The sequence below is a fragment of the Dama dama genome, chromosome 18 (assembly GCF_033118175.1).
Source record: "Dama dama isolate Ldn47 chromosome 18, ASM3311817v1, whole genome shotgun sequence".
Taxonomy (NCBI): Eukaryota; Metazoa; Chordata; class Mammalia; order Artiodactyla; family Cervidae; genus Dama; species Dama dama.
In genome coordinates this window covers 23,890,484-23,904,446 of record NC_083698.1, presented here as the reverse complement: position 1 = coordinate 23,904,446, position 13,963 = coordinate 23,890,484, and the positions used below count along the sequence as shown (strand labels likewise).

The following is a 13,963-nucleotide window of genomic DNA, read 5'->3' as shown; positions in this document are numbered from 1 at the left end:
TTTTCACATGTCACAAATTATGATTCTTTTGATTTTTCACCCAAAAACATTTTAAAATGTAAAAACCACTCTTAGCTCTTGGTCTGCACAAAAAGACGGGCCAGGTTTGAAGACTCTGCCCTAGATCACTTTAACAATAATTAAGTCCATAAAGTAGAACATGGTGGGTGGGGTAGGTAGACGTGTGTCTGTTGGGGAGGGGGTGAACAGAAAAAGACAGGCAGTACTGGGGAAGGGCAAGAGAACCTTACTTTCTTTTTGACACAACTCCATACTTCAAAAATGCTTTCCCATAATCATAGATTAATTATAAAAAATTCTTTTCAACTATTAGATAAATACAGTATCTAATTACCTGCTTTCCTTTTTTTTTCTTGGCACGGTAAGGTAAGGGATTTTATACAGAGTCAAACTATTAAAATGTTAAATTTTAAAACAGCATATTTCTCTTTTCCTCTTTCTCAGAAAAGAAGGGGGGATCTGCTCTCTTCAGCTATTAATTCTAGCTCTGTAAAGAGAGTAAACCTTAGGAATTCCTCTTTGTTTTGTATCTAATCTCAAGCCTCACTGACCTTTCATCGAGAACAATAGTGCACACACAGTTCCAACATTCATACCAGTTCCTCCCCGCCTGCCACCCTCCCCGCCCCCCCAACCTTTTCCTGGTGTTGAACTCCAGCCAAACATTAAATTACCCTGGGAAGTAAAAGGTGGATGGAAAAAAAAAGTACAAAGGTGGTATTTGGCCTCATTCTATCAGGACACTCAATCTGAACTTAGAGAAAGAAAGAAGACACTTTCTTTCTCAGTGTGAGAGCATGAGAACTGGAGAACAGCACAGATTTTTCAGACAGGCCCATTTTTATAAGTTTGCAGGTGGACTGTGCTCTTGTTTCAAGGCAGGTGGGGCTCTAGATCAGGTGTGTGTCTGTCTATAAATCCACACCCATTTTTAACCAGAAACATCCAGAACACACTTCCAGCAAGAGCACTATTTCAGGTAAGCAAGCAAAATTTCCAGACTATTTAATCAGTGGTCAAGCTCAGTTATATTTAAAAGATCAGCTTCTCACTGTATAACACTGAGGCCTTCAGTAAGTCAGAGGGAAGTTCAATGAAATTTTTCTTCATTTAATAAATTAGATTTTCTTTGTTGGCTTCATACTTTTATTCTCTACTTGTATTAATGTTACTATAATAAGTTAACATTGATCAAAGCAACCCTTTAAAAATTATGCTGCAAGTAACAATTGTTCCTCTCTGTTTTCTTTTTTAAATTATCTTATTGAAGTATAGTTGATTTACAGTATGCAAGTTTCTGCTATATAACAAAGTGATTCAGTCATAAAGGATATTTATGTAAGGAATATAAAGAATATATATATGTATATACACATTTTTATTTTAAATATTCTCTAAGGGGCTCTCTTCCCCAGGAAAGAGAACAGTGGGATGGAGTGAAAGTTTGGGGTTAATAGATGCAAACTTATATAAAGGATGGATAAACAACAAGGTTCTACTGTTTAGCATAGGGAGCTAATTTTAATATCCTGTGAAAAGAATGTAAAATTTCACTCCCTCTTTTCTTTTATGGAGAATTTTTAAATATTTAAGTAAATGACATATGTTAAATTACTTTTGAAAAGTAAAGTACTGTCAGAAAATGCTGCCAGTGTTTATAACACCTAATTGTAGACATGTGGTTATTGGCCTCCGAGTGCAGTGCAAGCTGTTCCCGGCACATGACCATAACATAACCATATCTGTGTCCCCCAATTAGATTAATCCAGGCATCTGATACTGGAGGATTGTAAGTCATTCATGTTCTATTCACCAGGGAAATTACTACTCACCCAAAACATTAATATATAAATTGACTGTCTTCATTATAGAATATATTTAGTACCTCTTTTACAATTTATCAATGTCAAACAGAAAACAAATATTTTTATTTAAGTAGAACAGTCTGATAATCATACCTAATAACTTGAAATCTGAAAAAAATCAGTTCCTATTTAAATTTAGCAGTTTTAAACTAAGAAAAAAGTGAAGTTATAACCTTTTGATAGCGATTCTACCTACTTATTTCTTTCTGTATCATAAAGAATTTTTTCTCATGCTTTCTCCAAATTAACTGCTTCTTAACTCCTTGCTTCTAAAGATACCTGGAAGAATCTTAAGGCAACTGGGGGCTCTCTTCCCCAGAAAAGAGAACAAAGGCTCATAAAATTTTACAGACAAATTCAGAGATTTTTGAGACTTCAGGAGCTCAATCACAGATCGTCCAAAAGCTCCTTGGACTCAAGTTAAGACCCTGCCTTAGATGGTTGCTTCCATTTCTCTACAGCAACCTCACCCCAACAAAGCCTGCCCTCCCCACATTGGACTCTGTGCTCCAGATTCAACTGTCTTTATCCCCTACTGAAATCTACCCTTTCTTTGTTCCAATCTTCACAGTACAAGATGACATTCATAAGGTAAAAGATGGCATTTGGACATGTTTTACAGTATTACCAAGTTATAAGAACTTAAACTGCAACATGATTATTGTTTAACAGGGTTTCTCAATACAAAGAAATTTACGAGTGAGTCCTTTCCAGATTAGGAAAGAAAATAATTTAAATAGAACCGAAGCAACCATTTTCAATCCAGGAGAGAACCAAATGCACCACTGGCAAGAGAAAGATACTAAAATGAGAGGCCTGATGTTTAAATAGGGCAGGGTTGCACAGTGAACAGCAAAACGCTGAGTAAAGGATGGGAGGATAAAGATAAATGACTATCAAGGAACTGAAAAGCAAGAACCTCCATATTCCATTTTTCCTCTCATTTCCATTTTAAGCACTAATTGTTCATGCCTCATCTTCCTGTCTTGGCATAAAGTTAAAATGGTGTTTTAATCAAAAGGCAAAGATTATTTATGCATGACACTTGTCACCTTCCCATTGCATTCAGCAGGGGCAAGCCCTTTAATCAACATGATTTTATCTGAGATTTAAAGCAGCGCTGTAAGCACTCAAATACTGTCAGAAATAGGCTTTGGGTGCCTATTTGGGTGTCAACCTCATTGTGCCACCCCCAGGAAGCCCAAACACTGTGGCTTTTCATCAAGTGGACTTTTATTGAATTGATTGCATTTTTACAATAATTTAAAAATAAAATGTGAAAGTTCTAGATGGTTGTACCATGTCAACTCACATAAGCAAAGCAACCTGTCAGCCTAAGTTTGGTCTAACTCTTAACAAATGTCTTGAGGACAGCCTGAGGTAACCTACTAGGTTCTGACATTTTTTACCATCCAGTTCTGAAGGATTCTTGAGAAGACATGATGTCACACTCAGCTCTGGTCCTCTGCCTCTTATTCATCACAGTTTCCTCCAACCTTGCCATTGCTATCAAAAAGGAAAAGAGACCTCCTCAGACACTTTCAAGAGGTACTGGAATTTCATTTTATTCTCTAAACTCAATCATTTGGATTGTTTTAAAATTCTTCATCTCTTGCTCACAGTCTAGGTATAAAACTGACTCAATTAACTGGAATTTTTTGTTGTTTGTCACTTGAAAACAGGGGGAGAAGAATCCCAGAAAGCATCAGTTAATTTTAAAGAGTGAGCCAAATCAAATGAAGAAAAAAAAAAATTGCTGCATCTTCTATAGAAATAGTACAAAACTAGTTTGTTTGCCTATAACTTTGGTAACCAGAGTCCTAGAAAATTCTGGAAAATTCTATTGAGTGATATGTCATATTGATATCCTAAATGCAATCAGGATTTCCATAGAATCTGTTCCAGTGCTCTGCCCAATATTTATTCAGGCAAGAAAATAATTTGGAATGATTTTATACTGGGATTCCTCAAAAATTATTTTATCTCCATCCTCCAAGAATTCTGGTTAACCAAGTGTTTGCTATGCTGACTCCAGGTAACCGCTATAGTATTTTTAGACAACATGATCTAAATTTGCCATGGGCTTCACTGTTTAGAAAACATCTATTTTGCACCAACTGCTTTACTTCAGCCTAAGAAACAAATATATCTTCACCTGTAAAGAAATATAAACAAGATTCTCAAAATTGATTTCTACATTTTCAGCTATCAGAAATGTAAAGAAAATCATTCATCTGCACATAGCTAATTCTAAATTAGTAGCACAACCCAAAAAAACACTTGACCACTACTTGGAAAGGCAATGTGAACTAAGTGATAAACAAATAGAGATAAACTTATAGCATAATTTCAAATTTGAAAATACTGACTTTCTTTCCAAGTTAATTTATCCCTTAATAAATGTACTGGATACCAGCCAACTGCTCACCAATATTTAGCCAAAATAATTAATTCTACCTCAGTTTAAAAGCACAGAAAGTCTAAAAAAAATCAGTAAGCTTTTGCAAAATAAATAAAAGAGGGAAATATTTTCCTAAGTGTAACTTATCATATGATCTCTATATATACACATACAATAGTCATAAAACAATGAACTCAGTAGCCTTCAATTGCCAAAGACCAAACTAGTCACTGCCCTTAAAGACACTCAAGGGCTGAATTAAAACACCACGTGTATCATCAAGTAGCACATGGAGCTGCTTGGAGTGGGGAGCAGCACCAGTTAAACAGAGACATTGTTAGGGAGAAGAGGGAATATTAATTGGAAAAAGTTAATAAATAGTTTAATATAAAAATGAACCCCAAAACCTTAACTTTCTTTGGAATTAAAAGAACTGCTCTGCAACCAGCACCTGGCATACAGTAAGTATTCAATAAACACATATTGAAGATGAATGAAATCTCAGATGACAAGTAAACATAGCCAGTACTGAATTATGAACTAAGATCATGGCGTCCAGTCCCATCACTTCATGGCAAATAGAAGGAGGAAAAGTGGAAACAGTGACATATTTTATTTCCTTGGACTCAAAAATCACCATGGATGGTGACTGCACCATGAAATTAAACGACACTTGCTCCTTGGAAGAAAAGCTATGACAAACCTAGACAGGATATTAAAAAGCAGAGATACCACTTTGCTGACAAAGGTCCGTCAGGTTAAAGTTATGGTTTTTCCCGTAGTCATGTATGGATGTGAGAGTTGGACCATAAAGAAGGCTGAGTGCCAAAGAAACAATGCTTTCTAACTCTGGTATTGGAGAAGATGCTCGAGAGTCCCTTGGACTGCAAGTAGATCAGACCCGTCAATTCTAAGGGAAATCAGACCTGAATATTCATGGGAAGGACTGATGCTGAAGCTGAAGCTCTAATACTTTGGCTACCTGATGCAAACAGCTGACTCATTGGTAAAGACCCTGATGCTGGGAAAAATTGAGGGCATGAGGAGAAGAGGGCAACAGAGGATGAGATGGTGGGATGGCAACATCAACTCAATGGACATGAATTTGCACAAACTCCAGGAGATGGTGAAGGACAGGGAAGCCTGGCATGCTGCTGTCCATGGGGTTACAAAGAGTTGGACACGATTGAGTGACTAAACAACAACAATGAACAGAGACCCTGAAGACAGTTTAAATTCTGTACCACCTTTGGCCTATTGTGATTATGAGATAAAGTGTATAAAAACAATTATAATACAATATGACTATCTTGCCAAGCTATGAACGAACTGTTTGAGAGCAGAGACTATACTCCTCCACCTTTGTAAACCCAGTGCCAATTGGAGCAAGGCATATAGCAGATGTTCCTTTAATGTTTGCAGAACTAAGTTCGCCAAGGGCAGAGAACAGTGATTCTTCCCATTGCTGACATTCTGGCTTTGAATGGTATTTGCAACAGAATAGGGAAATTAAGTAGGAGCCTAGTCTCACTGGCTATTTCCAAAGGAACTTTTACCGAATGCTAAATGTAGCATAAAGTTACTACATATGCTCAAGCGAAGAAAATCGTTCAGGATTACGATAGACAGGAAAGATTCCTGCTGGGGGGTGGGGGGGGGAGTTACTAAGCTAGCATAAGTTGGTCTTCCAATGCCCAGCTTCTAAAATCAGGCAAAAAAAAAACCAACAACATTTCTGGTAAGTCAGTAAAATAATGCAATCACTTTGGGAAAAGTTTCCTAGTGCCCCCCGAATGTTAAAGGTACAGTTAGCATTTGGTCCAGCAATTCCACCTCTAGGGATATACTCAGGGAAAATGAAAACATATGTTCGCCCAAAAGTTTTGCACCCATGTGTTCACAGCAGCAGTATTCATAAAATCCAGAAAGTAGAAACAACCCAAATGTTCACCAAATGATAACTGGATAAACAAAATGTGGTATAGTGTTACAATGGAATGGCCCAAGAATGAAGTCCTAATACATGCAATGACATGGATGAACCTTGAAAACATCGTACCGAATGAAAGCATCCAGCCATAAAATGCATCACATCCTATGTGATTCCAAAGACATAAAACATCTGGAATAAGGGAACCTACAGACAGAAAGTGGAGTCAGTGTTTCTTAGGGTTGAGGAAATGAAAGGATTAGGTGGTGATAACTGAGTGGGAAAGGGTTTCTTTTTTCAGGTGATAAAAATGTTCTCTTAATTATTGTGGTAATGGTTGCACACTATGTAAACAGACCAAAAAAATATCTACTGTCCATAGATGTATTGTTATTAATTATATTTAATAGGCTCTATTAACAAACAAACTAAAACCTGACAAAAATCATGCAATCATATTTATCTTGCTTCATAATTCTGCTTCATAAGTCCTGGCCATCTTCTAAGCCATGGTATCAAAACAAGAAACTCCAGCATACAAAAAAATCTGAGTACAAACTAGGCTGCAAATATTTCTATTTTCAAATTAATTCAATCTTTTCCATCTGTAGACTGAGACATTTCCAGAAAATACTTTGAAATACTTTGTGCATTCTCCTCAACAGTCATTCTTCAGTCACCAGTATACATCCCCAACTCCTCACATCACCTCCTTAAGGACCAGTAGGTTCTCTCTCTACTCCTTGGGTTCCGTTTCCCTCTCCTCCACTCTTTTTTGGATGCTTCCAAAACAACTGTGTTTTACTGGTTTATCTCTCAACCATGAAATTTCCACAGCAGAATTTTTTACCTGTTAAAACTCAAAAGCAAAACTTGAAATTCTGTTTTTTTCATGATGTATTCTGATTTTAAAGGCTTCAGCATCTCTCAGTACTCAAGCTTCAAGGACACTAGACAGTACAGTCCAACATATTCCTAATAGATTGACAAAGTATGCGTGGGATTCCCAGGTGGCACTAGTGGAAAAGAACCCACCCGCCAATGCAGGAGATGCAAGAGACATTGGGTTCAATCCCTGGGTCAGAAAGATCCCCTGGAGGAGGAAACAGCAAACCACTCCAGTATTCTTGCCTGGAAAAACCCATGGACAGAGGAGCCTGGCGGGCTACAGTCCACAGGTCACAAAGAGTCAGACATGACCGGAGCAGCTTAGCACTAGCACTCACAAAGCATGCAGATCAACTAGTCTTCTCCTGTACAACCTGAAAGCCAGAGTTTTTGCATGGTCCAAAGATATCTTACCAGTCACCACTAACCATAATAGCATCTACTGAACACTTACTGGGTTCAAGGCCATGGGCAGTTGAGATGTGAAACACAGTTGCAAAACCTCAGCACTATCATCTAAAAGGGCACAACCTCTTCCTATCCAGTTGCAGTCAATGTATCCTCTACATGGCATTTCAGAACTCTTCAAGGGTCTTGAGTTGATACACTGATTTCCCTCTTCTGTTTTAGGATGGGGAGATGACATCACTTGGGTGCAGACTTATGAGGAAGGTCTCTTTCATACCCAAAAAAGGTAAAATACCTCTCATTCAACTTTGACGGATGATACACATACCTCATCGCTGAGCCAAAAAAACTAGCATGTTCGCTTTTGAAAGGATACAGTAACAATTTGCTCTGATATTGAGTGCTGTTTAAACTAAGAGTTGCTATTAGAATTTTTTATAAGCAAGATTTCTAAATATCCTTGTATTAATTCTTTAATAACCCAGGCAAGCTTTTATACTGAGGAATAACTGACTTAACATTATATTAGTGTCAGACATACAAAATAATGATTGGATATTTGTATATATTGCAAAATGGTACAGCAATAAGTCTAGTTAACATGCACCAAGTAAACTTTTGAATATTAGCTGCATAAATAAAACAGCTTTACACACTGGGCATTATACAAGCTTAGACAGGAACCTGGTTTAGAGCAGTGCTTCTCAAGGCTGTCTGATTATCAGAACAATTCAGAGAGCCTTCTTTAAAATCCACATTCATGGTCAGTCAGTCCAGTACTTACTGAGTACCCACTGCTATGTGCCAGGCACTGCTATGTACTCCATGACCAAGAGTGACATGATTTTTATCCTTCAAGATCTACTGACTTTGAGGGGATAGAGCTGAGAAACTTACATTTTTAAAAGCACCCCAAATATTTATCAAATATCAAATGAGTGTTCAATTCAACTCTTCAAAGAAAAAGGAAAGATTCCAAAAAATTGAGTAACACATTCTCAACACTGGACAAACATTACCAAAAAACACAGAAAAGTTTACAGGATAATCTTATTATCAAAGAGAAATGCAAAAAGCAAACAACATATAAGCAAAGAGCAGCCAGCAGAACACTTAAAAAATATACTCTGATAAAGTGAAATTCAGTTTGGGAATGCCAAAAGATTCAAGATTAAGAAATCTATTAAAATAATCTAATATTCATAAGGACACAAATCATACAAGTGTCTCCTATCAACATAAATGGTGAAGAGGCATTTACAATAATGCCAAATCCATACTGGAGTTTTTTAAACTTTTATTTAACAATATCAATTTATTTTTATTTATCCTAACAAAGAAATAGCCATCCCAGTAACAAAAAACAAAACAAAAAAAAAAACCCTAAACACCTAGTATCATGCTTACTGGGAAAATCAATTAAAGTATCCCACTGATGGGATTCTTTAATCACCACAATTATTAACATTGTTCTCGAGACACCAATCAATGCAATTAGATGAGAAAAATTTAAAAAGGAGAGTGTGAAAGTATCTTCATTTGCAGATGTTGACTGTGTACATGAAAAACTTGAGAATCAACTCTAAGTATTCAGAAGTATGAAAATTAAGTTAAATTAGATGAGACTAAATTAATACCCAGAAATCAATGGCATATATATACAAACAAAATTAAAAGACTTTCCAGGTGGTGCCAGTGATAAAGAACCTGCCTGCCAATTCAGGAGATGTAAGAGACATGGGTATGATCCCTGGGTCAGGAAGATCCCTTGGAGGAGGGCATGGCACCCCACTCCAGTATTCTTGCCTGGAGAATCCCATGGACAGAGGAGCCTGGTGGGGTACAGTTCATCGGGTGACAGAGTCGGACACAACTAAAGTGACTTAGCACACAGGCACATAAAATTAAAATGGTTAAACAGCAGCAAAAAAAGACAAAATTACTGAGGATAAATGACAGAAAATGCATGAAATCTATTATGAACTAAATGTACTACTGAGAAAATGACAAAGCTATGATAAGAGTTTTGTGTTCTTATATAGGAAGACTCAACATTGTAAAAATGTCAATTCTCTTCATACTTCAAATTTTTTAAAGACAATCACAATATATTAGTACAATTTTTGTTTAAAAAATAATTCTAAAATTGAAATGGGAACATAGACACAAATAGGAACATTCTGAAAAAGAAACTAGTGGGGACTAGCCTTTAATCAATATGTAACATTTTACCAAACTACAATAAAACAATATGTTACTGGTAAATGAACTGAACAGAATGGAGAGAATAGAAATAAAACCAGATACAACAGAAACTGTGTTTGTGATAAAGTAGCATTTTAAATCAGGAATAGGGAACACAGAGTATATAAAATACTTATTGTTAGAATTTGAGAGTCATGTGGGAAAATAAACTTGGATCCATACCTCACATTTTACACCAAAATAAACTGCAAAGATTAATTATAAGGCTGAAACCATTAAGGTATTAGAAGATACTATTGCAAAATTTTATTTCTTTAAATTCTTGGAGTATGGAAGGGCTGATATTACGGTGAGGCATGAGGGATGTCTAGGATGCAGAAACAAACTTAATTTTTTGCCCTCAGTGCTACTCTTGTCTCACCTTTGTATTTCTTTAGGCTTGAGTATCACCAAAGTGAAAAAGGAAAAAAAAAAAGGAAATGTGAAGTTGGTAAATGTTAGCTTTCTATGTTATAAATTTTAAAAGTTGTAGGATTTCTTTTACCTAAAATTAATGTGAAATCTAAGTTTGAGAATTAAATGAAATTATGAACAACTCAAAGTTTCATATTTTCTTTGGGGTGTATTTCATATAATTATCTCTGTTCTTTTAAAGATTTATGATTTATATTTTTACATTCGTCTCTTTTTGGACCCAACATCCTCTCAAAATTAAATGTTAAAAAATATCTTATGTATACAAATCATAATTCATTTATCCTTTACTATAATCAACATTGTAACTTTTCTATAATTCTAAACAGTAGTCAATTAACTACCATAAAGAATTTTTTTTCCAAGAGTTAAAATCAAACTGACACTGCAGAATATATAGGAAGGGAACTCTCACTGAGATTCTTATAGAATTATGACAAGAGTGAAAGTTGGTAAAAATAACCAAATAGCCTTTTTGCAAAAACTAAAAACAGAAAATAAGTAAAAACTTTATTGTCCTAAAATTTTATACCACATGTTCACTGGAAATGAATGTCTTGTTCATATCCTTTCAACTTTGGAGACAGAATTGGCTCTATCTTTCTAACTATACTACAGTATATGTAAGAATGACCTGGTCAACTTGTTAAGCTATGATTCCTGGACCTCACCCCCAGAGATTCTGATTGAGTGGACCCAGAGAGAGCCAGAAAATTTACATTTCTAATGAGCTACATTTCTGGTGAGGCTGATGCTTCAGTTCTGGGGTCATTTTATGAATAACACTACCATAGATTTCAGTGCTGTGATCTGTCAACCTGAGAATTTTAATGTCTTACACAAAGTATGAAAACTTTAAATCTAATTTCCCTGTACAGTTCAACTCGAATGAATCACTTGGCTCAATTTCACACTCTTTCTGTTTAGTAACAAGCCACTGATGGTTATTCATCACTTGGAGGACTGTCAATATTGCCAAGGTAATTTATGCTTTTAAGATTGTATTGTATTTTCAGTATGAAGTAAGAAAGTGACCTAGCTACAAATTAAGAAGGCACTCGAAATTAAAAATAAAAAAAAAAAAAAGACAACTGATAGAGTACCACCAGGGCTTACTGACTACAACGATTGTTAGCAATCCACTGAATATATTTATATGATGTGTCCTTCAGGATTTTATATCCCTCTGCCTCCCCTGCCCCCAAAAAAGGTGGGAAAACTGGCTGAAAAGATGATGCTTTAACCAATGAGTCAATGAATTAAGTAACATTATAAAACTGGTGATTTCAATGTGATTATCCCTTGATGTTCCCCCCCAACCTTGGATAGACTGTGTCCCTCACTGTTTTCCAATGAGAGACAGAGTAGCAATGGGCCAATCAACTATTAATATCCAAGTTATAGAAGCAAACAAATGCAAACTACTAGCTTTATTTTGCTACATTATTTTAAAGTAATCTTGATCCTTGAAACTAACTGGCATTATATCTTCCCCCACAGCACTAAAAAAAGTGTTTGCCCAAAATAAAGAAATACAAGAAATGGCTCAGAATAATTTCATCATGCTGAATCTCATGGTACATGATCTCTACAATTTTTTTTAATATTTCAATTCAATGGAAAAGTTTAATCTCTTTTAGTCTTTATTTAAAGGCAAAAAGAGCTATACAGTATTAGTGGACATAGAATGTTATATAGAATTGTAAGAGGCTAAAATATACAATTTACTGAAAACTTGTTTACATAAACTATTTTTAAATCAACTGTTAAAAACAATCCAATAACATTTTTTTTCTTCTTTTGCTAGCATGAGACCACAGATAAGAATTTATCGCCTGATGGACAATATGTACCTAGAATCATGTTTGTGGGTAATTGTGTAATCTCTTCCCATCAGATTTACAAAATCAGTAGCCTTCTTACTTTTATTTACTTTCAAATGTTAGCTCAAGTACTATTCCTTTTAAAGGGGAGTCATTAGTAACCCAGTCCAACAACAGCTCTTGTTAGTTCAACAATCAAACTCATTATATCTATATTTGCAACTTATAAATATTAAAGTTTTATTTTTAAATTAACTCATGCTATTAAATCAATCCCCAAAATACTTTCAATACAGTTCTCTAAACTATGTTGATAGAGAGCTGTATCACATTAAAATGGAAATTCTGATTAACTCATCATGAATTAACATGTATGAAAACTGATTTAGCTTGTAAATATGCTTAATGTTTGTTTCAGAGCTAGAGGCATGAATGATTTTCAGAAATTTTAAAAAGTATGTAAATAACTTATATTTTGTGGGCAGATCCTTCTTTAACGGTCAGAGCTGATATAACTGGAAGATACTCGAACAGATTATATACATACGAACCTCAGGATTTACCACTACGTAAGTATTCTCAAATTATCTTAAACAGTGATGCTAGCAACACTTGACTGTTATAAGGGTGAGTGATGCTCTCCATCTGCACTTTCCCTCAAACAGTGCTTCCCACCCATCACAGTTCCTGGGATTGGCAGTGGTGGTTGTGGTTAAGATGCAAACTCTTAGCTCCAATTGACATCAGAATTTCTGGGACAACTTGAAATCTCTTTTTTTCAACAAAGAGTCCTTGTGATCACTAAATGTTAAGACCATCAAACAGGATAGAGTACACATGAAAATTACACTTTAAGAAAACCTGTCCATTCTTCTCATATCAAAGATCATATGTGGTTTCCTCAAAGTGATTAACAATTAAATCTCTTCCTCTTCCGTTAATGACTATAAGCAAGGAGATACAGTCTGACTTGGGACTTTCATTCTTAAAAACATTCACTATCTGCTATGCTTAATAAGGTAGTTATGCCTGTCATATCCAATGAAACTAATACAAAATAATCAGTTACCAAAACAGATACCCCCTCAAATCCTTCTGATAAAATTCTTTAACATAAAATTAATTAATCAGCTCTTAAAGGTCTAATCCCTAAATTTATGTGTATACTTTTATATAATAGTTTTTAATATTGCAAATAAATCCCCATATCTTTATAGTTGTTAAACAGGTTGATTTTAGATTCAGGGTTAATTATAAAATTTTATACTCTCATTTACTAATAATGTGTATTTACTTTATTACAGTGATAGAAAACATGAAGAAAGCATTAAAACTTATTCAATCCGAGTTATAATATATTACCTCTAAGAGGTCAAAAGTCATGAAGAAAAACTTCTGGTTAACGGACTAAAACTAAATGGGTGGGTACATGAATTCTGTAACATTATCATTTAGATTCTTAATGTGCTTGAATATTCTTATGAAGGTAAAATGATATTTTAATAAAAGTCAAAACCTGAGCTTGACAATGTTGTGGTTTGCCTGCACTGGTAGCAAAGAAAGCTTTCCATGAGCTGATAGTTACAGTGGAGACCTAAGAAAAAGGCATCTACATTGGTTGTTTCTATTTTCTGATCTATCTTTCCTTCCACCAAGTAATCTAGTCTTATTTCTGACCCCTCTATTACATAGAGCATGCAAGTTAAGGTCATGCCTGATCTTCATGTCAACAAAGCAAATGGATTCATCTCTATCCACTTATTGTTTGAACTTTCAGCAGCGCAACTCTTAGAATTAACCATTTACTTCTTTCTATCCCTAATTATAATAAATTTAAATAATATTTTAAAACTGCAAATACATTTTTCTTATTAGGTGGATATTTAACACTTAATAATTTTAAGAAGAACAAAACTGTCTCCAGAATATTAAAGAATTCCTAACTAGC

The 13,963-nt window shown here is 35.1% G+C and overlaps 1 protein-coding gene and 1 long non-coding RNA gene across 2 annotated transcripts in view; one reads left to right on the top strand and one right to left on the bottom strand.

Moving 5' to 3' along the window:
- The window catches only part of LOC133072126 (uncharacterized), a 130,146-nt gene that overhangs the window by 61,138 nt on the left and 55,045 nt on the right, over positions 1–13,963 (bottom strand). The window lies entirely within an intron of this gene.
- Positions 776–13,535, top strand: AGR3 (anterior gradient 3, protein disulphide isomerase family member). Its single transcript, XM_061165024.1, has 8 exons — positions 776–1,000; positions 3,303–3,434; positions 7,736–7,799; positions 11,120–11,172; positions 11,693–11,769; positions 12,000–12,063; positions 12,501–12,584; positions 13,320–13,535. The coding sequence occupies exons 2-8, from the start codon at positions 3,326–3,328 to the stop codon at positions 13,367–13,369; spliced, it is 501 nt and encodes a 166-aa protein (XP_061021007.1). The 5' UTR covers positions 776–1,000; positions 3,303–3,325; the 3' UTR covers positions 13,370–13,535.